At 47.4% G+C, this 23486-nt stretch overlaps 2 protein-coding genes across 6 annotated transcripts in view; one reads left to right on the top strand and one right to left on the bottom strand.

The window, feature by feature from the left end:
• The window catches only part of LOC119956977 (dnaJ homolog subfamily B member 1-like), a 20407-nt gene extending 11280 nt beyond the window's left edge, over positions 1-9127 (bottom strand). The window contains 1 exon segment of the mRNA XM_038784550.1: positions 9102-9127. The gene's annotated coding sequence lies outside the window, so the exon portion shown is untranslated.
• Positions 7194-23486, top strand: c25h19orf67 (chromosome 25 C19orf67 homolog). 5 transcript variants are annotated; one of them, XM_038784546.1, is made up of 8 exons: positions 7194-7263; positions 7762-7797; positions 12001-12432; positions 13315-13459; positions 15292-15392; positions 16948-17136; positions 19258-19413; positions 23070-23486. In XM_038784546.1, exons 3-8 carry the CDS (start codon positions 12002-12004, stop codon positions 23320-23322), a joined length of 1275 nt encoding a protein of 424 aa, XP_038640474.1. In that variant the 5' UTR covers positions 7194-7263; positions 7762-7797; position 12001; the 3' UTR covers positions 23323-23486. The 5 variants fall into 5 exon arrangements, with proteins under 5 accessions (XP_038640474.1, XP_038640476.1, XP_038640473.1 ...); XM_038784548.1 differs by having other exon boundaries at positions 7204-7276; positions 13318-13459; XM_038784545.1 differs by having other exon boundaries at positions 7204-7276.

Genomic DNA, 23486 nt, shown 5'->3' with positions numbered 1-23486 from the left:
TCCCTAATACCCTTGAGAAGGTGGTGGTCAGCTGCCTTCTTGAACCGCTGAAGTCCCTGCGTGTAGGCACATCCAACCTGTCATTAGGGAGGGCGTTCCAGGTCAGGATGTTGAGAGACATGGAAGGGAACTTGCAGATGGTGGTATTCCCATTTGCTGCCCTACTCCTTCCGGGTATTACAGGTTGCGGATTTAGAAGTGCTCTTGAAGGAGCCTAGTTGAATTACAGCAGTGCATCTTGTAGATTGTGCACAGTGCTGCCACTGTGCATTGATGCTGGAGGGAGTGGAGGTTTATAGGTAAAATTTGATGAAAATGTTTCTATTGGTGGGAGGATTGGTAGCCAGAGGTCACAGATTAAAGGGAATTAGCAAAAGAACCCAAGGGTCAGGTGAGCAGCACTTTCAGCAGAGCGAGTTGTTGTGATCAGCCTGAAAGGGTGGTGGAAACTGATTCAATAATAACTTGCAAAAGAGAATTTGATAAATAGGTTAAAAGGACCGCATTGCAGAATAATGAAAAAATGAAAATGAAAATCGTTTATTGTCACGGGTAGGCTTCAATGAAGTTACAGTGAAAAGCCCCTAGTCGCCACATTCCGGCGCCTGTTCCGGGAGGCTGGTACGGGAATAATGAGCAAAAGCTCTGTACAATTGCAAGATATAATTTTAAATTACGTACAGCTGGTTTCAACTGGGCAGGGAAATGCTGGAAACATCACGGCAGGTCTGGTCAACAAGATGAAACAGGACAGAACCTTCTGGAAATACAAAATGGTCAGCACCGAAAAGGACAATCTTTTGGGTTGCATCCTTTCAAATCTGCATCTCCTACCAAGCACCTCACATGCCGTACAGTCATATTATCAGTTTGTATTGTATTTTTATTTCATAGTCTTCCATCAGGCCTAGAATCAGCACCTTTCCTCACTATAAGTTGTTGCTCGCTTTGAAATTTGGCATTCTTGTATTTGTCCTTTTTTGTAAATTCATCCATGGGATGTTGGCATTGCTGGCTGGGCCAGCATTCATTGCCCATCCCTGGGGGCATTTAAGAGTCAACCACATCGCTGTGGATCTATAGGGCAGACCAGGTAGGACGACGGATTTCCAACCCTAAAGTGATGAGTGCAAGACAAAAAGTTTTGACAGCCTGCCTCTTTTTTTCAGCAGTACTCAAGTTCTGTACGACAAGCGACTCTCAGTGTTTTCATTTTCAAATCCCTAACAGGTGACCCTGTGATTATGGAACTAGATTGTAGTTCCTATTAATAAGCAAATGCAGATAATTGCACCCACCCAGGGTAGTCTACAGACTTTTTAACTGTGTGACCTACATGCAAGTACCATATCAGCTGGCCCAGGAGTTCTTGAAATAAAAGCAGAAAGTGCTGATATTCAGCAGGTCCGGAAGTGTCTGTGGAGAGAAAAACAGAATTAACTTCTCAGATAAATGTCCATTTCCACAGTGTTGATGTTTATTGGTCTCCATAATAAATATGTTCTGAAAAAGGAATTGTTAAATTCTTAAATATTGAAAGGGGCAGCAGGGTAGCATTGTGGATAGCATAAATGCTTCACAGCTCCAGGGTCCCAGGTTCGATTCCCGGCTGGGTCACTGTCTGTGTGGAGTCTGCACGTCCTCCCCCTGTGTGCGTGGGTTTCCTCCGGGTGCTCCGGTTTCCTCCCACAGTCCAAAGATGTGCGGGTTAGGTGGATTGGCCATGCTAAATTGCCCGTAGTGTCCTAATAAAAGTAAGGTTAAGGGGGGGGTTGTTGGGTTACGGGTATAGGGTGGATACGTGGGTTGAGTAGGGTGATCATGGCTCGGCACAACATTGAGGGCCGAAGGGCCTGTTCTGTGCTGTACTGTTCTATGTTCTATGATCTAAAGATAGTTGGAGATGAAAAAGGGTGGGAGGAATCTTTGGTGCAACTTTAACACCGGCATAGACCAATTGGGTTGGTTTCTGTATGCATTCTACGTGAGTCTGAACTTCGTGATTTAGATGAGGGAACTAAATGTGCTATCTCCAGATTTGCAGATGACGTAAAGCTGGGTGGGGGGGGGGGGGGGGTGAGCTGTGAGGAGGATGCAGAGTTGCTTCAGTGTGATTTGGACAGGCTGAGTGAGTGGGCAAATGAATGGCAAACACGGTACAATGCAGATAATGTGAGGTTGTCCACTGTTGGCAGGAAGAACAGGAGGGTGGACTATTATCAGATGGCAATCAATTGAGAGAGTGAGTTGCGCAACGAGACTTGGGTGTCCTCGTCCACCAGTGGCTGAAGGTAAGCATGGCGGTGCAGCAGGCGGTAAAGAAGGCAAACGGTAGGTTGGCCTTCATAGCGAGAATGAAAGGATCCTCGAGGCAAAGGCAATAGGCACACAGAACCATCTCAAACGTTGTTGGATAAGACTGCCAGAAGGGGACGCACGGCATGTCAGCAATCGGTTTCCCTGGTGTCAAGAAGATCGAGGACTGCAAGGCTTGCTTCACAATTCAAAAGGCTTCCTCTCAGGGCTCCCTCCATTACCACCGCTGATGTTTCTTTAGTAGCTGGTGTAGTGGTACCAACGTTGTGGCTAAATGCGAAATGAATCTCCTGTAATAATTTCCCATACCGAGGAAGGATTTGAGCTGACTGACATTTTTGGGTGCAGGGACTTCAGGTACGGCCTAGACCTTATCTTCCAGGGGGTGCAACCCTGTCACATCAATGTGAAATCCTGGTTATGTCACTTCTGAGGTCTGGGACGTACACTTTTCATGTATGAGGCGGAACCCCATGTCCCAAAACCTCATTAATACTTCCTCTAGACTGGCCATGTGTTCTTTGGGTGTGGTGCCGGCGACTAACATGTCGCCGAGGTAGATCATCACCTTGGGAATCGCCTGGAGGAGATTTTCCATCCTACATTGGAACACAGCACAGGCTGAAGCGATGCTGAAAGATAGTCCTGTGAACTGAAAGAGACCCTTGTGGGTATTTATTGTGGCAAACGTCTCCCGCCAACTTAGCTTGGAGGTCCTCGATCCGGGCAATCGGGTACCTATCTAACTGGGTAGCCTGACTTATGGTTAGTTTGTAGTCCCCACAAATCCTTATTCGAACGATCTGGTTCGAGAACAGGGGCTATTGGCGCTGCCCACTCGGAGAATTGAACGCCTTGCTCTTCCAGTCTCTTGACCTCTGTTTCAACCTTCTGATGCAGTGCATATGGCACTGAAGAACTTGGGTGATGAATCCGGATTGACATAGATTTTGGTTTGGGCGCCTTTGATCCGGCCCGGTTCCCTGTGAAAAGCGTCTTCATACCTCCTTAGGACATCTTGGAAGACGCCATTGGATATTTTGAGAATTTCCAGCCAATTAGCCAATGTTCCCATCAGACTTGGTCTGTGTCCTTCCACGACAACCCAGGGCAGATTTGTCTCCTGGCCACTGGTGTGTTGGTGGTTCAAGGATCTTCAGAATTTCCCTGGTGTACATGGAAAGTTTGGCTGTAGTATTATTAAAACTTAAAGTTCCCGCACAAAGATATTGGAATGTCTGCTCTCCAAGGTCACCGAAGGCCTCGTGTCGACTTCCAATTTGAGGGCTTACCCTTCAGACTATTTCAATCGGGGCTGTTTTATTCAATTGGACTACATCCAACCGTTACATTGCATGCTCCTCTGCAGGGTTCTTCCCCACTGTGTTCAGTGGCGCTGTGGACTGCTGCTGTTGCCTAGCGTGCTTCGATGGGCTCCCTACGTGGTTGCATCAGAAACACATGAACTCCCGAACATGACAGGTCTCCTGGGGATGGTTCACCCCATCTGACTTCAGTTGGCGCCTGACTTAAGAACATAAGAACTAGGAGCAGGAGTAGGCCATCTGGCCCCTCGAGCCTGCTCCGCCATTCAATGAGATCATGGCTGATCTTCTGTGGACTCAGCTCCACTTTCCGGCCCGAACACCATAACCCTTAATCCCTTTTTTCTTCAAAAAACTATCTATCTTTACCTTAAAAACATTTAATGAAGGAGCCTCAACTGCTTCACTGGGCATAGATTCACAACCCTTTGGGTGAAGAAGTTCCTCCTAAACTCAGTCCTAAATCTACTTCCCCTTATTTTGAGGCTATGCCCCCTAGTTCTGCTTTCACCCGCCAGTGGAAACAACCTGCCTGCATCTTCCGGTTATCTTACTCTAGCCCAAAAGAGCCGTTCGGTGTACTGACTCCAATGCACAGCCTCTTGGTCAGATGGGTCTAGTTGACTTATTTTCACTAGGTTTAATCATTCCAGATTCTTTTCTCTTTATCAACTGCCCCCCAGCGAGTTCCAGGGCCCTAACCGTTCGCTACCGTCAAAAAAATGGTCTGGTTCTTTGCCGTTCACGTACGTTTTAACACCATTCCTGCACTCAGACCATCCCAAAGCCATTCACAGCCAATCAACCACTTTTTAGGTATAGTCACGTGACAGCCGATGTGCACAGCAAGATCCCACAAACAGCAGGGGAGATAAATGACCCGTTGTTCTGTCCTGGTGGTGCTGAGTATCATCAGGACACGAGGAGCGATCCCCAGTTGTAACATTCAAGTTCTAAGAATGTCAAATACATTGCGACAGAAAAGGATCCAAGTTGTCGCTTTAGGGGATTTTTCTTTCTAACTCAGCGTAAATACAAGTCTAAACCTCTACCATGAAGAATCCTGCAGCCTTTCTTGAATAACAGGTTCCCTGCTCAAAGTTTTTGCTGCTCATTCTATTCCTTGCATGTCGCTGCAAGTTAACTTCTGATTTCAAGATCAGTTTTTGGTAGTTTTATTCTCCCTAGGAATATAATCTCTTAAAATATGCCTAGTGGGAAAAGGTGCTGCCCTGTCCAGTAGCCCATACCCCCAATTGTCTTTTTTTCCAAGGTTTTTCCACTTCAACTTGACAATCAGCTTACAGCTGTGTGTCAGTGGGATACGTGCAGTGTGTATATGCTGGTGGACAGAATGTGTACGCGAGTGTGTCAGTGGGGTACGTGTAGTGTGTTAATGCTGGTGGACAGAATGTGTACATGAGTGTCAGTGGGGTACATGTAGTGCATATCTGTACATGTACATGAGTGTGTTAGTGGGGCACTTGCAGTATGTTGTTTATGGACAATATGCGTACATGAATGTGTGTCAGTGGTTTAAGTGTAGTGTGTACATGCTAGTGGACAGTACATGTACATGAGTGTGTGTCAGTGGGGTATGTGTAGTGTGTACATGAGGGTGGACAGTACATGTACATGAGTGTGTGTCAGTGGGGTACGTGTAGTGTGTACATGATGGTGGACAGCATGTGTACATGAGTGCATCAGTGGAGTATGTGTAGCATGTGTAAATGCCGATGGACATAGTGTACATGCGTGTGTGTCAGTGGTGTCCGTGTAATGTGTGTACATGCTGGTGGGCTGTATGGGTACATGACTATACATAGGTCAAGCGATTCTATGGGCGACCGACAGCACAGCGGTTAGCACTGTTGCTTCACAGCTCCAGGGTCCCAGGTTCGATTCCCGGCTTGGGTCACTGTCTGTGCGGAGTCTGCACGTTCTCCTCTTTTCTGCGTGGGTTTCCTTCGGGTGCTCCGGTTTCCTCCCACAAGTCCCGAAAGACATGCTGTTAGGTGAATTGGACATTCTGAATTCTCCCTCAGTGTACCCGAACAGGCGCCGGAATGTGGCGACTAGGGGCTTTTCACAGTAACTTCATTGCAGTGTTAATGTAAGCTTACTTGTGACAGTAATAACAATTATTACATTAAAGCGTTCTATAATTAAAGTTGACCCAGCAGTGCTGGCTAAATAAAAATTGTCCCATCTCATCATATCCTAAATTAGTATCAAAATTTCCACTCAACTATCATTACCCCATAGTATCAAAATCTTGGTCACAACACCAACTCTGTCTAATTCCCAATTCCCAATCCTAATTAATGATAAACCTAATCTAATTCCCAATTTAATTAAAAAACCCATTCCTAAATCCAATTCTATTCCCAATTTAAGATAAAATCCCAATACTAAACCCAAACTCAATCCCAATTTAACATAAAATCCCATTCCTAATTTAACACAAAATCCCAATACCAATCCCATTCCCAATTTAACACAAAATACCAATCCTATTCCCAACGTATCATAAAATCCCAATTTAACATAAAATCCCAATCCCAAACCCAATCCCATTCCCAATTAAACATAAAATTCAACTCCAAGTTAACATAAAATCCCAATCCCAATTTAACACAAAATCCCAATCCCAGTTTAACATAAAATCCAATCCCAATTTAACATAAAATCCCAATCCCAAACACAATCCCATTCCCAATTTAACACAAAATCCCAATCCCAATCCCATTCCCAATATTTCATAAAATCCCAATCCCAATTTAACATAAAATCCAAACCCAATCCCAATCCCAGTTTAACATAAAATCCAATCCCAATTTAACATAGAATCCCAATCCCAAACCCAATCCCATTCCCAATTTAACACAAAATCCCAATCCCATTCTCAATTTAACATAAAATCCCAATTTAACACGAAATCCCAATCCCAAACCCTATCCCAATTTAACATAAAATCCCAATCCCAAACCCAATCCCTATCCCCATTTAACATAAAATCCCAATCCCAAACCCAATCCCAACCCCAATTTAACACAAAATCCCAATCCCAAACCCAATCCCTATCCCAATTTAACATAAAATCCCAATCCCAAACCCAATCCCAATTTAACATAAAATTCAACCCCAATTTAACATAAAATCCCAATCCCAATTTAGCACAAAATCCCATTTCCAATTTAACACAAAATCCCAATCACAAACCCCATCCCTATCCCAATTTAACATAAAATCCCAATCCCAAACTCAATCCCAATTTCACATAAAATTCAACCCCAATTTAACATAAAATCCCAATCCCAATTTAACACAAAATCCCATTTCCAATTTAACACAAAATCCCAATCCCAATCCCAATGTATCCAAAAATCCCAATCCCAGAGCAATGACATAAACTCCCAGGCTCTGCCCTCTCCCCGGGGGAGGGGAGCAGTTCTGCTGGGGGCGCGTGCATCGTTCCCCTGGTAACGCGCGCCTCTTCTGAATTGAAAGCTGCCCGGGGCGCGCGGCCGCCGGGTTGCGCGGGCACGCGGCCTGTGTTGACATTTGAACGGGAGCCGCAAGGAGGCGGACAGGAGGTCCAGGTGCTTCCCAGCAGCAGCAGGTTAGCTGGACAGGTATGGGGGGGAGTGGGGGAGCTGGACAGGTACGTCAACACTGTACAGAAAGGGGCTGCTCTCTGCAGCAAAACAAAACATTCACCTTTCCTCTGTTTAATAAAAGTTCCAGTCACCCAAACCTTCTTCTTACAAACTTACTGCTGTTTAGAATACTTTCTGTTTCTGTTTTGTAAACTCCTGGGCACCTACAATGTAAAGTTTGCTTTTTCCTCTCAGCCCTTTGCTCTCGAGGTTAGGTTTCCGAAGTAATCATGCTCTTTGTAACGATATTTCTAACGGGAATAAAGAGCTCCTCGTCGCCCAGATAAACGATAAAGTAACCAAAAGCAGCTCATTTGAAACTTAAGAAAAAACACATGCATAGGAAATATAAAAAATACACATCAGCAACTAATAGAACAATTAAGTGCATCTTTCACATGGGTTCCAAGTTCTGCAGAAGGTTCTGGATATAAAACATCCATTTGTGTTTTCTCTTTTAGATTCTGACCTGCGTGGGGTCGATTTCTCCTTACTTTGTAAGTAACTTCTTTAAAAATTCATTAAGTCGACGTTCCCCTCAAGTTTAGGCTGCTTTCTCAATGTACCTCTTTGTGTAAACTATTTTTGCTCAATAAGTTGGTGCCGCACTTTTCTAAATGATCCCCTCACCTCATTTGGAGTTAAGAAGCCAGGCGCTGTTCCCTGGCATTTACTTTGAGCTAATTTATTGCAAGCATGTTATGTTCCAAATCATTCCATGTACTGCATTCCACGTCACTGGCATCACAGCCCTTAATGTCAGCTGGGCTGACTGGCAGGTTGAATTGGTGGATATATACAGGTGTAAGTAAGTGAATACTCAGTTACAGTCCACAGTTAGGGGACCACAGGTGTCTATGTCTCCATTAAAGAGAGACAATTAGTTATACTGAGCTTGAGAGGCATTGCTGAAAAAGCACAGGGTAGAGCAGGGAGACAGGCATCAAGGTGCCACCCCGGTTGGTACAGAGATTGAACCCCTCGCTTGGCACCACGCTCCAGCCAACTGAGCTAACCAACCGTAGTTTGTTGGATCGCACTGGTTCATAAGTTCACAAGATATAGGAGCAAAATTAGGCCATTTGGCCCATCGAGTCTCCTCTGCCATTCGATCCCGTACCAGCCTCCCCGGACAGGCGCCGGAATGTGGCGACTAGGGGCTTTTCACAGTAACTTCATTGAAGCCTACTCGTGACAATAAGCGATTTTCATTTTTCATTTTCATTTAATTTCATGGCTGATATGTTCCTCATTCCCATTCTCCTGCCTGCTCCCCGTAACCCCTGCTCTTCATATTAATGATGAAATCCCCTTATTGATCAAGAACACCACGTTTGTGCTTGGGGTGCCGTTACCTACAGTGCTGCAGACCTTTGGCTGGATGGTGAAATCAGATGGTGAAACGACAGCAATAAATAACCAAAAAGAAGAAAGCAAGACCCTAAGATAAAGTGCAACCCAAACTGCAAGAAATTGGATTGCAGTTCAGGCTGCTTATAAACCAATCAATCGTTGTTTTCATAGTTTACAACTCTTGGATTGCACACATTCTTCAAACTGGCTACTGGCTAGTTAATATGAGAATGTTTATGTGCACTTGTTATTTTTTCCCCAGTTGATCTAGTACTTCAATTTTATTTCAACTTCCTCCTTTCCAAAATAATGAAACGTATACACAACAACATGTAAATGAATCCATCACACTGTGTATACTGAAGAAGAAGCTTAAAAACAAGGAATGAACAGATTACTATAGATTACTTAAAGACAAGAAATGAACAGATTACTACAGATTACTTACAGATGCACTATAGAAAGCATCCTATCGGGCTGCATCACAGCCTGGTATGGCAACTGCTCGGCCCAGGACCGCAAGGAACTTCAGAGAGTCGTGAATACCGCCCAGTCCATCACACGAACCTGCCTCCCATCCACTGACTCCATCTACACCTCCCACTGCCTGGGGAAAGTGGGCAGCATAATCAAAGACCCCTCCCACCCGGCTTACTCACTTTTCCAACTTCTTCCATCGGGCAGGAGATACAGAAGTCTGAGAACACGCACGAACAGACTCAAAAACAGCTTCTTCCCCACTGTTACCAGACTCCTAAATGACCCTCTTATTGACTGACCTCATTAACACTACACCCTGTATGCTTCATCCGATGCCAATGCTTATGTAGTTACATTGTATATCTTGTGTTGCCCTATTATGTATTCTCATGTATTTTCTTGAATTTTGTTTAATTCCCTTTTCTTCCCATGTACTGAATGATCTGTTGAGCTGCTTGCAGAAAAATACTTTTCACTGTACGTTGGTACACATGACAATAAACAAATCCAATCCAATCCAATCCAATATAGTTCAGACAACGATATAATGCATGTTTGAAGCATATCCTATGTTAAGTTCTAACCCTGTGTCAAATTAAATTGTTAGCAGTAATGTTTCACTGGGGCGGCGCAGTGGTTAGCACTGCTGCCTCACGGCACTGAGGACCCGGGTTCGAATCCCGGCTTTGGGTCACTGTCCGTGTGGAGTTTGCACATTCTCCCTGTGTCTGCGTGGGTCTCACCCCCACAACCCAAAGGTGTGCCGGGTAGGTGGATTGGCCACACTAAATTGCCCCTTAATTGGAAAAAAAAAGAATTGGGAACTTTAAATTTTAAAAAAAGTAATGTTTCACTAATGCATGTACAGTAGCTAAAACATTAAATGGTCTGAACATAGAGCCAAGCAATATTGTGGATAGCGTTTGCACATTTGGTTCTTAAACTCTGCACATTGGAGTACCCGATATTCCGAATAACAATATTGTTACATAAGAACAAGGAGCAGAAGACCATTCGGCCCATCGAGCCTGCTTCACCGTTCAATTCGATCATGACTGACCTTGACCTTCACCTACCACTTTCCCAACTGCACCTCATCGGAGGACAACCCACTCATCCCAGGGACCGATCTCGTGAATCTTCGCTGCACTGTCTATTGTAAATTGTAAACTTATTGTAATATTGTATTGTAAATATTGTAAACATTCCTTGAATATGGAGACCAAAATCATGCATAATTTTCCAGCTATGGCCTTACCAAAGTCCCACACAGTTTTAGCAGGACCTCTATTTCCTTGTACTCCAAAGTTCTTGCAATAAAAGGCATTTATAACACACTGTTTGCTTTCCTATTTGCTTGCTGTACCTGCACGCTAATCCCCCCCCCCCCCCCCCCCATGTTGCTTTGGAATGTTCCAACATTGCCTTCCCAATATGGAATTATTGCTGCAATGACAGTTTGTGTGTTAAATCACTACCTATTTGTTCATGAATTTAGGCATTGCTCCTTCTTCCCTTTGGCCAGTACTTGGTAATCAACTTTCAACATACTCAAACAGATTTTAGATGCTGAGTATTTTTTATCTCGTGTCCGACGACAAAGCAATTGAGATCAAATTGCAGTCTGCTTTGAGTGAACCAGTGTCTGGTGTACAATTCACATTGGTTCTCTGGGCTATTGAAAGATTACATAACCAGTATTCCTGGCACTGATTTGGATCGAGTGACCGGTTGCTTGAAAGTGTTTGAACCGAGTGATGTCCTATGAGTAGTCCATCGAATTGTACATCGCAGAAAGAATCCATTGTGTCTTCCTCAGCACCGGCTCCCTCCGCAGAACTCTCCAATTAGTCCCACTCCTCCTGCCCCTCACCACAATCCCATGAGATTTTTATTTTAATAATAATGATCTTTATTAGTGTCACAAGTAGGCTTACATTAATACTGCAGTGAAGTTACTGTGAAAAGCCCCTAGTTGCCACATTCCGGCGCCTGTTCGGGTACACAGAGGGAGAATTCAGAATGTCCAATTCACCTAACAAGCACGTCTTTCGGGACTTGTGGGAGGAAACTGTAGCACCCGGAGGAAACCCACGCAGACACGGGGAGAACGTGCAGACTCCACACAGTCACCCAAGCCGGGAATCGAACCTGGGACCCTAGCGCTGTGAGGCAACAATGCTAACCACTGGGCCACCGGCATTTTCAGGTCTTTGTCCAATTTCTTTTTGAAGTTTACGACCATCCTGTCAGATCCCAACATTCCAGACCGCACAATGACCTGCTTAAATTAAAAATTCTCCCCTCTCGTTACTTCAATTCCCATACCAGCTGAGAATTCTAAATTCTCCCTCTGTGTACCCGAACAGGCGCCGGAATGTGGCGACGAGGGGATTTTCCCAGTAACTTAATTGCAGCATTAATGTAAGCCTACTTGGGCACTCCCGTCTGTTGTGGGCTATGTAAGCCTACTTGTGACACTAAAAGGATTATTTATTTATTTATTTACCAAATATCTTTTGACCCAATCCTCAAGTACCCTACCCCCATTCACTGTCTAACTTCATGTTACAAAACGTCACGAAGGTGAAGTGGTCGAGGACTGCAGTTACGGGAGATTCACTTTGGAAAAATAAGGGGAAATTAAAATTAGTAGTTATAATCTTTATTATCGTCCGCTTGTTCCCCTTACCCATCCACCTTGGAAAATTCCATAGCTGAGGGAGACCCAGTTTCCATACGCTATATTTATCTGCTTGAATGTGCGGTGAGGCAGCTGGGTTGACAATACTGGGTGGGATCTGTTGCACAGGAACATTGGCCAGCCGAGGAATAATTGTTGTTAATGGTTTCTTCATTACTTACAGGATGGAGGAAAGTGTGACCAATGGACATGACGTCATGGGGTACAAGAGGAGAGATAAGCCAAAATGCTCTTGCTCAATGGAGGTGGTCAACTTGGAACCAAAAGGGTCCCACTGGACCGAGACAGAATTTCACCAGTTAATGGGGCAGTCCACTCACGATAAACAGAGGAAGGACAACCAGAACTTCATCACTGCCTCGGCCTATCCCAGCTCCTCAATAATGCAGGCCTCGCAGGCCTCTGCTGCACAAGTCCCAAATAACAACGCGTTCCTGTCGTTACACCACGGGAAGGAGGGAGAGCTGCATGGGCCAGAGGAGGAGGTGCCCCAGTACGATGTTACCCTAATGGAAGAGAAGCTTCAACCAATAGAACAGCAGCTTCAATACCTGCTGAAGAAGGCAGAGGAGTTCCAGACACACCTGGTCTACAGGTATTGGCCCGTCTCACTTCTATTCTTACTCTTTCTGACGGAAGTGAAGCTCCATTTTATTCTGGTCCCTTGTCATTTAGTTTTGTCCAATTCTTCAGCCACCTGACTGTCCTTCTGCAGCTGAGGCCGTGACCAATGGATGGTTTTTTTTTTGTGCCTTTTTCAAATTTATATGGCTGTGGGGGACAGGTGTAGTTTATGGCCAGAATCATGATGACATCTAATAGTTGGCGGAAATTTTGCTGCCCAAATCACTGCCGTTTCGGAGACACCGTACCGCGATCTTTGGTGAGGGGGAGGCATCTGAATCACCACATGTTACTAGACAATTTGCATCAGTCCGCCATTAGCCTCGCAAAAGCATCAGTTCCCCTTCAAACTCCCCGGGAGTTTCCCACAGTTGCTGCATTTGTGCGTGAATTACCCATCAAACTCATCAAAGGAGGTTAGGGCAGGAACTTGAGAGTCTAGGTATCCTTCTTTAGGGATTTATCCTCCGACAGCACCAATCAACCTATCCTGCCCAGAAAGGGAACAGTTTAAAACATTGAAATCTCATGCTCACATGTGGTAAATTGTTGTTAGAGATTTTTTAAAAATATCTTCTTTTCCTTCTGTCTGTTTTCCCTCTCCCTCGCAATCAATCTTTCTTTCCCTCTCTTTATTTCTCTTTCTGTACCTGATTTGTGTCTGAATTAATTCTATTTTCTCCTCTCTCGTTCCTCTGTTTCTTGCCCTGTCCTCAAATCCTCTTGGTTAAGGAACTGTTGGTTCCATTGTTCAGAACCAATGGATTTGATAGCTGAAGGATCAGGCTGAAAGGCTAAACAAATCTTTGCTGTCCGCTACTTGACCACCTTCAGTCTGCTTTCCTCCTTACAGCAGAGACCGAATCCACAACGAGGAGTTTGCCAGAGCCGTGCCGATCTTTGTGAAGACGTGCCAGCCATACTTTGCCTACCTGGAATCCACCGCTCGCAGCATCCATTCCGACCGGAAACCTCTACCCAAGTATATCCAGAAACGGGTAATGCTTTAGGAATAAGATCGATAAGCGTTAGGCAAAGGTTCCCGAGCTGGTCCTGCCCACTCAGGGGAAGCTTGAACAACGCAACATAAACCAGGCCAACGCTCCCGGTGCCAGTCCTGGGGGAGTGCGATCCTGCCGGAGCTACCAGCTTCTTGACTGAATCGTTAAACCAACCGTCTGCCCTCTCGGATTGGCAGGAAAGATCCTGTGGGCACTATCTCGAAGAAGAGCAAGGGAATTCTCCCCAGTGTCCCGGTCAATGCTTATCCCTCAATCAACATCAGATCTGGGCCATTGTCACATTGCTGTGTGTGGGATCTTGCTGTGCACAGATTGGCTGCTGCATTTCCTACTTTACAACAGTGACGACAGTTCAAAAGTTCTTCACTGGCTGTACAGCACGTTGAGAAGTCACGAAAGATGCTATATAAATGCACGGCCATTCCTGTGCCATTTCCAGGGTTCAGTTTTCAGTCTATTCTCTGAGGCAGCAATGAGGTGCTGTATTGTAGCTGAAAACATGGAAGGATCTTCATTGCTATAATAATGTGGTTCCTGTCAGGAAGCGAACAACTGTATTTATATGCAGCTCGGTAGCCCAGTGGTTCCAGGGTCCCAGGTTCGATTCCCCGCTGGGTCACTGTCTGTGCGGAGTCTGCACGTCCTCCCCGTGTCTGCGTGGGTTTCCTCCGGGTGCTCCGGTTTCCCCCCACAAGTCCCGAAAGACGTGCTTGTTAGGTGGATTGGTCACGCTAAATTGCCCTTTGTGCCCAAAAAGATTAGGAGGGGTTATTGGGGATCGGGTGGAAGTGAGGGCTCAAGTGTGTCAGCGCAGACTCGATGGGCCGAATAGCCTCCTTCTGCACTGTATGTTCTATAGAGCCGCTGTGATGTGTCAACACGCCTGAGGCGCTTGACACCGGCTCACAGAAGGAGATATTGGGACAAGGCAATCAGAAGCTTGATCAATGAGGTAGGCTTTGAGGAGGAGGAGAGAGAGGTAGAGAGGTTTTATGGAGGGAATTCCAGAGCGTAGCTGAAGGCACAGCGAAGATTGGGGACGTTTAGGCGGCCGGAGTTTGGAGGAGCACAGGTTATGCGGCTAGAGGAGGTTACAGAGACAGGGGGGCGGCGAGTCTATGGGAGCGATTTGCAAGCAAGGATTTTGAAGTATTTTTAAAGCGAGTGCTGCAAATTCTGTATCAGGGGTCAAGTGGCTGGTGTGATTTCATAGAAATTCCCCTCTCTCGGTTTACACTTTAACCTGTGAGAATTCAGGGGCGGTCATTCCTTCACTGACCTGTGCCCCGTTTTATTGTCAGTATTGTGGTATTATCATAACTATCAGCATTCTAAGGGTTAATGTAGTGTAGAGCGTGGCCACTGGAGGGAGCTGCAGATACAACTATATAAAGCAGTGATGCTAAACCTTAGGGGAGGAGTGTAAGCAGGAGATAGCTAGAGACGGTCATCAGAGCAGTTAGTGGGACAAGGTTAGATTATAGTTTATACCAGTGAGTGAGATTAGCAGTAGGTGAGTGTTGTTAGATGTTCTTGATCAATTTATATTGTAATAAGGACTATGTGTCAAAACCAAGTGTAAATAAAATCATAGCTTTGTTTAAGTAAAAGCTACACTGTGGTCTTTGTGGCCAACCATCCTAAATAAGCAACACAAATAACACCACAAGTATTTCTGCACGTCTTTGGCACAAACCAGGCAAAGACCTTTGCAGGTGTAGTTCTGGTGCGATTCGCGCTGTCTTCTTCCTGTACGTATTGCCGTTCGTGTTCTCGGTGTCTACCCGATCTTTACTCTGTTTTTCCAGCTCTTGCAGTTCTCCCAGCATCTGGCCTCGAGTCTGGAGCAGCTGGTCCTCATGTACGCATCCTTTGGCTTCATCTCGCTGGAGGAGACCGACCCCTGCAGGTAACAGGGCCCATCGCCATCACCGAGATACAATCCGAATCCCGAGGGGGGAAAAAAACAATCAGACTCTGGCAAAATCAAATCATTTCAAACTGGCTCCAGGAGAGTCGACTGTCTGCTCCGTTCCTAATCCAGTCCCCTGCTGATCTGGTCTGCCTCACCTGGTTCTGAATCACACCTATCAGGGTAGTGCCGGGCTCTTCCCTGTGTGTGTGTCGCTGATTTGGTTTCAGCATTTCCGAAGGCTGCAATATAACCATTAACCTGCTGTCGCAGCAAAAGATGCAGCAAAACCACTTGAACAAGGCCTCAAAACAGCTGCCTGTATGGCCAATGAGAGTATTTCTCCCTTTCCCTTTCAAACATTACAGTTGAATCTGCTTCCACCTCTCTTTCAGACAGCATATCCCACATGGTAACAAATCACCACTTTAAAAAATCCTCATCTCCCCGCCCTGATAATTTTGCTAATTATCTTTTAACCGACATAATCATAGAATTTACAATGCAGAAGGAAGCCATTCGGGCCATCGAGTCCACACCAGCCCCTGAAATCACGCACCCTACCTAAGCCCACACTTCCACCCTATCACCGTAACCCCTCCCATCGAGTCTACACCAGCCCCTGAAATCACGCACCCTACCTAAGCCCACACCTCCACCCTATCACCGTAACCTCTCCCATCGAGTCTCCACCGGCCCCTGAAATCACACACCCTACCTAAACCCACACCTCCCCCCTATCACCGTAACCCCTCCCATCGAGTCCACACCAGCCCTGAAAGCGCGCACCCTACCTAAGCCCACACCTCCACCCTATCACCGTAACCCCTCCCATCGAGTCCACACCAGCCCCTGAAATCACGCACCCTACCTAAACCCACACCTCCACCCTATCGCCGTAACCCGGTAACCCCACCTTACCTTTTTGGACACTAAGGGCCAATTTATCCTGGCCAATCCACCTAATCCGCGCATCTGTGGGAGGAAACCGGAGCACCTGGAGGAAACCCACGCAGACACGGGGAGAACGCGCAGGCTCCACACAGACAGTGACCCGAGGCTGGAATCGAACCCAGGACCCTGGCGCTGTCTAGCAACAGTGCTAACCACTGTGCTACCGTGCCGCCCTTAAGTTTGCAACTTCTCTGGCCAAGCGAACACTTCCTCCCTATTTACTCTAGCAAAATCTTTTGTGATTTTGGAGCACTTCCACTAAATTTCCCCCTTCTCTGCTCGGGGTTGGGGTTGGGTGGGTGGGGGCAGCCAATTTCTCCAGTCACTCCATGTGACTGAAGCTCCTCCTCCCTGGTGCCAATCCTTCCAACCTCCTGTGCACCATCTTCAAAGCTTCGACATCTTTCCTGACCCATGAGGTTAAGAACGGCACACGATATTGGGATGGGGGGGGGGGGGGGCAATCTTTGACAATGTAGAAGGCTTTAAGCACTGTGGGGTTTTTTTGTATCTGGAAGAGAAGACAGAGGGTTCTAATCATTTCCCCCATCCTCTTTTCTTCCTCCTTGTTTGAAAAAACACAATCCCGGCGTTCCAGTATCTGCTACTTCTACAGAGGAGAGTTCCGCCTTGGACATTGGTTCCGAGTTTCCACTTTCCGATACTGTATGCCCGTCCCTTACACAGCAGCCAAGGAGCCAGCTCTGCTCTTCAAAAAAATCCGCTGGAACGTGGACATCAGCGAAGGGACATCCTTTGGGGATGCGATGGAACCGTGTACGGAATAGTAAGTATAGATGTACAAGGTGAATGGATCCAGGGGCGAAGGACATCAGTTACGTGGCTGGACAGGAGAAGTCGGAGTTGTTCCCCTCAGACAGAGAGAGATCGAGAGGAGATTTATTTAAATTCACTTTATGGGATGCGGCCCTCACTGACCGACTCGGCCAGCGTTTATTGTCCATCCCTAATTGCCCTTGTGAAGTTGGTGGTGATCGACCTCTTTGAACTGCTGCAGTCCACGTGGTGTAGGTACACCCACTGTGCTGTTAGGGAGGGAGTTCCAGGAGGGGGATAGAGTCATAGAGTTTTACAGCACAAAACGAGGCCCTTCGGCCCACCGTATCTGTGGCAGACATAAGCACCTATCCATTCTCATCCTTTTTCCAGCACTTGGCCCGTCGCCCGACATTTCAATCACTCGCCTGAATGCTTCTTAAATGTTATGAGGGTTCCCGCCTCCACCACCCTTTCAGGCAGCGAGTTCCAGATTCCCACCGCCCTCTGGGTGAAAAGGTTTCCCCTCACATCCCCTCTAAACCTGCCGCCCCTTTACCTCAAATCCCCAGTTACTGACCCCCTCGACTGAGGGGAAACATTTCTTCCTATCCACCCTATTTATGTCCCACAATTTTGTACATCTTGATCAGGTACCCCCCTCAGCCTTTTCTGCTCCAAGGAAAACAAACCCAGCCTCTCTCTGTAGCTGAAACACCCCAGTCCAGGTAACATCCTGGTGAATCTCCTCTGCACCCTCTCATTACAATTACATCCTTTCTATAGTGTGACGACCAGAACTGCACACAATACACCAGCTGTGACCTAAGCAGCGTTTTATACAGCTCCACCATAACCTCCCTGCTCTTATATTCTGTCCCTCGGCTAATAAAGGCAAACATCCCATATGACATCTTAACCACCTTATCTAACTGCCCTGCTGCCTTCAGGTCTCAAAGTCCCTTTGGACCTCCTGTGGTGAATGTGATTCACACTGGATTATAATCTGTATATACATGTGTCTATATTGTAAGTGCAGTTGCACTACCTGACCACCAGGGGGAGTAGCTCTGGGCATGCTCGAGAATTGTACTGGGCTCCTCCCCCTGGACCTGCTGTATAAAGATCAGTGCCACATGGTCAGCCGGCCAATTCACCGAAAGTTCAATGGCTAACAGGCTGGCTCTGTTGTGAGTATATTAAAACCGCTATTCTAATCCTACAAGCACGTGTCCGTAGAATTGTTGGTTCCAACACCTCCATTGTGTCTTCCCTTACCGTGTTAGTCCTCCCAAAATGCATCACCTCACACTTAATGTTCAAAATCATGAGGGGCCGACACAGGTAGAGAGAGAAAGTGCTGGCAATAATGGAAGGAATGCAGATTTTCAAAAGAACCAAGAGCAACACGAGAATGTTCCGCCCCCCTCCCCCCCGTCCCCGCCCCGCATTGAATCATTAGGATCGGGAACTCACTGCCTGGGTGTGGTGGAGGTAAATTCAAACGTGGCTTTCAAAAAAAGGACTTGGGACAAGCACTTGGGGAGTGAAACGAATCACAGCTTTATGGGGAAAGAGCAAGAGGAGTGGGATTAGCCGAGTTATATGGAGTCTGCACGTTCTCCCCGTGTGTGCGTGGGTTTCCTCCCACAATCCAAAGATGTGCAGGTTAGGTGGATTGGCCGTGCTAAATTGCCCTTAGTGTCCAAAATTGCCCTTAGTGTTGGGTGGGGTTACTGGGTTATGGGGATAGGGTGGAGGTGTTAACCTTGGGTAGGGTGCTCTTTCCAAGAGCCGGTGCAGACCCGATGGGCCGAATGGCCTCCTCCTGCACTGTAAATTCTATCTATATTTGCAGAAAAGCCATTGGGGACACAATCCCCCTCCTTTGATTCTATTCTAGGAGCCCATAGTTGCCACCCCGCCCTCCCCCCCCCCCCCCAACCACCACCGTGCAGTAAGATTCTAACCATGCTATTTTATATGATGTATAGATTAATATACTTTAGCTGTTCTGAGCATTGTTGGTTGACTTGTATCAGGTGTATTGCCAATATCGGTTGCATTTGCTACACGGATTCCTCTCTCATTCAGACTTGCCCCTTTACTGTCCTGTTATATTGTTGTGCAGTTACTTCCTGTGCTTCAAGGAAGCGAATCAAGTAGTGGACACAGCCCAGCCCGGTTCCAAAAGTACCGCTGCCACTGCCAAAAGCAGGCGTCTCTGGTCAATCGGTCGCTGGATTCAGGTAGAACCATCTCCAGGGGAGCCCGATCTTCTTTGCTGGTAACCGCTGCCTTTGAGCTTTACACGCTACAGAATTACTTGGAATGTACTGCGCGGGCACACACCATTCGCCACGTCAAGATGCATTGCTCGTGTTTCTGTTCCGCCCACCTCCACTCGCTCTACATCATCTGCATCTTTTCTCCCCTCTTGCAAAACTCAGTGGGGCTATAATCATCGGGCTGCGCTTTAATCTTATCTGAAATAGAGTTCCAACAACAACATTTAACTGCCAGGTCCAATATCAGCCCTTTCAGCAAAATAAACATTCTTTAATGGTGGTATATCAGGCACTTTGCAACATTATACCAATTGAAACATGATCAGACTGTGTGGTGTAATGGATCTTTATTGAATGAGGATGTGTGAGAGGCTAAGTACAGGGCCTGGAAATACTCCAAAACAAACCCACATAATCGCTGCCGTATGTACTTTCCCATCATTGAAATCTTAAATCACTTCTACAGACACTTTGTGGCTGGTTTTCAACTGGAGTGGCACTAATACAGGAGAGGAAATCAGTGGAGTGAAAGAGATACATTGGCATGTTGCACCATCTAGTTAGTTATCCTCCCTATGCTCAGGTAGAACACAATGCTGTAACACATTCCTCCATCAGGTGCTGCCTTGTGCCCCGATTGTAGCCGCCTTACCTTTTAGCATAGGACATCCCAAATTTTGTTCTCCTCTTTGCTTTGTGGGGGGGGGGGGGGGGGGGGGGGGGGGGGGGGGGGAGGGGGGTAAAGAGAAGCGGAACAGGTATTTAATGTGAGCAGTCTTGTCTTTTATGGCTGCAGTTCATGTTGAAGGTACGAGGAGCTAAAGAAAGAGTTCAGAACAGCAGCAGTGAGGCAAGAATGGCTCAGAGCAGCAAATGGTTACGTCAATAAGTGCTATGGGAACAGTTTAACCTCGAGCTGTATTACCAATTCCACACTGGCCCCCTCCAGTGTGGGTTTTACAGGCCGATCTCGCTCCTCAACGTGGACGCAAAGTTGTTGGCGAAGATACTGTCCAGGAGGGTGGAAGGTGTGGTCCCGATGGTTATCCATGAGGACCAGACGGGGTTTGTGAAGGGGAGGCAGCTGAATGTTAATGTACGGCGGCTTCTTAATGTCATGATGATGTCGTCGGCGGATGGGGAGGCGGAGATAGTAGCATCGGTGGATGCGGAGAAAGCCTTCGATAGGTTGGAGTGGAGCTACCTGTGGGAAGTGTTGAGGAGATTTGGGTTTGGTGAGGGATTCATTAGCTGGGTGCGGCTGCTGTATAGTGCCCCGGTAGCGAGCGTGGTGACGAATGGGAGGAGGTCGGAGGATTTTTGGCTGTCTCGGGGGACGAGGCAGGGGTGCCCCTTGTCTCCCCTGCTCTTCGCATTAGCGATTGAACCCCTGGCCATGGCGTTGAGGAATTTGAAGAACTGGAGGGGGATTGTGCGGGCGGGGGGGGGGGGAGGGGGGGAGGAGCACCGGTTGTCGCTGTACACAGATGATTTACTGTTGTACATCGCGGATCCGGCGGGGGGGATGCCAGAGGTGTTGAGGAGTTTGGGGACTTTTCGGGCTACAAGCTCAACGTGGGGAAGAGTGAGCTGTTTGTGCTACACTTGGGGGACCAGGAGAGGGAGATAGGGGAGCTCCCGTTGAAGAGGGCGCAGAGGAACTTTAGATATCGTGGTGTTCAGATAGCTAGGGGGCCCTGCATAGGCTAAACTTTGAGAGGCTGGTGGAACAGATGGAGGAGGAGTTTAGGAGGTGGGATGCGCTGCCACTCTCTTTGGCGGGCAGGGTCCAGTCGGTTAAGATGCCGGTGCTCCCGAGGTTTTTGTTTCTCTTCCAGTGTCTCCCCATCTTGATTCCGAAGGTTTTTTTTAAAGAGGGTTAAAAAGATTATTCTGGGGTTCTTGTGGGCGCGATGGTTTGGCGTTGCCCAACCTGTGTGGGTATTACTGGGCTGCGAATGTGGCAACGATTCGTAGGTGGGTGATGGAGGGGTAGGGTGCTGCATGGAAGAGGTTGGAGTTGGCATCCTGTGTGGGTACGAGTTTGGAGGCACTGGTGACGGCCCCGCTCCCATTCCCCCCCGGCAAGGTATCCCACGAGTCCAGTAGTGGTGGCTTCCCTCAAAATTGGGGGGCAGTGGAGGCGGAGGGGGGGGGGGAAGTGAAGGTCTCAGTGTAGGCCCCGATACGGGGCAATCACCGGTTTGCACCAGGGAGAATGGATGGTGGGTTTTTGAGTTGGCATAGGGCAGGCATCAGGCGGATGGGGGACCTTTCCTCGATGGGAAGTTTGCGACTTTAGAGGAGTTGGAGGGGAAGTGGGGAAGTGGGGCCTCCCCCTGGGAATGCTTTCAGGTATATGCAGATTAGGGCGTTTGTTAAGCAGCAGGTGGCAGAGTTCCCATTGCTGCCCCTAGGGGGGGGGGGGGGGGGGGGGGTGCAGGATAGGGTGCTCTCGGGGACGTGGGTCGGTGAGGGGAGGATCTCGGCAATTTATCAGGTAATGCAGGAGGGGGAGGAGGCCTCGGTGGAGGAGCTGAAAGCGAAGTGGGAGGAGGAGCTAGGGGAGGAGATCGACGAGGGCGGACGCCCTGGGGAGGGTGAACTCGTCCTCTTCTTGCGCACGGCTCAGCTTAATTCAGCTGAAGGTGCTGCATAGGACGCACATGACTGGGGCCAGGCTGAGCCGGTTCTTTGGGGGAGAGGACAGGTGTGGGAGGTGTGCAGGAGGCCCGGCGAACCACACCCACATGTTCTGGGCGTGTCCACCGTTGGAGGGGTTCTGGAAAGGGGTGGCGGGGACCTTGTCCAAGGTGGTCGGTTCCAGGGTGGAACCGGGCTGGTGGCTCGCGATCTTTGGGGTAGCATCGGAGCCGGGAGTGCAGGAGGCGAGAGAGGCCGGTATTCTGGCCTTTGCGTCTCCAGTAGCCCGGCGTAGGATTCTCTTACAGTGGAGGGACGCGAAGCCCCCGAGCCCGGAGGCCTGGATCAATGACATGGCTGGGTTCATCAGGCTGGAGGGGGTCAAGTTTGCCCTGAGGGGGTCGGTACAAGGGTTCTTCCGGCGGTGGCAGCCTTTTCTTGATTTCCTGGCGGAGTGTTAGGGGGTGGTCAGTCCCAGCAGCAACCCGGGGGGCGGGGGGATTATGGGTCTGTTTGGGGGTTTGATTTTGCAACTGTGTTTGTTACTTTCTTTTTGTTATTAATTTATTGCTTTGTATTGGGGGTAGGGGCTTTTCTGTTTTTTCTATGCCTTGTTTATTTTATTGTTGGGAGAAAATTTGTTGAAAAATTTGAATAAAAATTATTTAAAAAAAATAAACAATTCCACACTGGCCCCAAGAGGGCTGCAGAATGTAGGGCAAAGGGACCCTGTGGGTCGGTTGAGCAGAATAACTTTTCCCAATTCTTGTTCGTATGTCCAGGCCATGAGAATGCAGTGATGCGGAGGCTAGAGTGTGTATCAAATGCGGAAAATTATACCTGGTTTAGAAAGTTATTTATTTTTTAACTAAAAATTAGTTGCGTCTCAAATTAATTTTAAAACGCCAGCTCCATTCTGTAACTGATCAGTTTGTAATTAAGGAATCGTCGTTGGGGTGGTCGACTCTCTTCTGGTTTTCTAAAAAAAAAAAATCACCCATCTGTATTTCAGGTTTCTGTACAAGCAGCCCCGTGGCGATTACCAGCTTCTCATCACCATCGGCTTTGAGGAACCGTCACAGATTGCAGCTACAGATCTCCTGGTGGACATCCTCCTGGGTCAGAGGTCGGCAGACTGCCCAGGCACCTGCCTCTCCCAATCAAAGCAGTTCTCTTACTTAGAGGTCCAGAGTCACCCCGATCTCCTCACCTCTTCCTGCCAGGGGGTTTCAGTTCAGCCTCATTCCAACACCTTTACAGCTTGATCCTTTTTGTGCAGGCGAGCAGCCAGCCCAAACAGCACATTTGTTTAGGAGGAAATACAGAAACACACTTTGGTCTCGAAACACCTCAATATCAGTTTCTAAAACCGAGCAGAATGGCGTCCACAAGATCACATCTCCAAGGAATTAAATTGTTTATTCTCACA

Source organism: Scyliorhinus canicula, chromosome 25 (genome assembly GCF_902713615.1).
Source record: "Scyliorhinus canicula chromosome 25, sScyCan1.1, whole genome shotgun sequence".
NCBI lineage: Eukaryota > Metazoa > Chordata > Chondrichthyes > Carcharhiniformes > Scyliorhinidae > Scyliorhinus > Scyliorhinus canicula.
The sequence above is the reverse complement of the archived record's forward strand: the minus strand, read 5'-3'. Positions and strand labels throughout refer to the sequence as shown.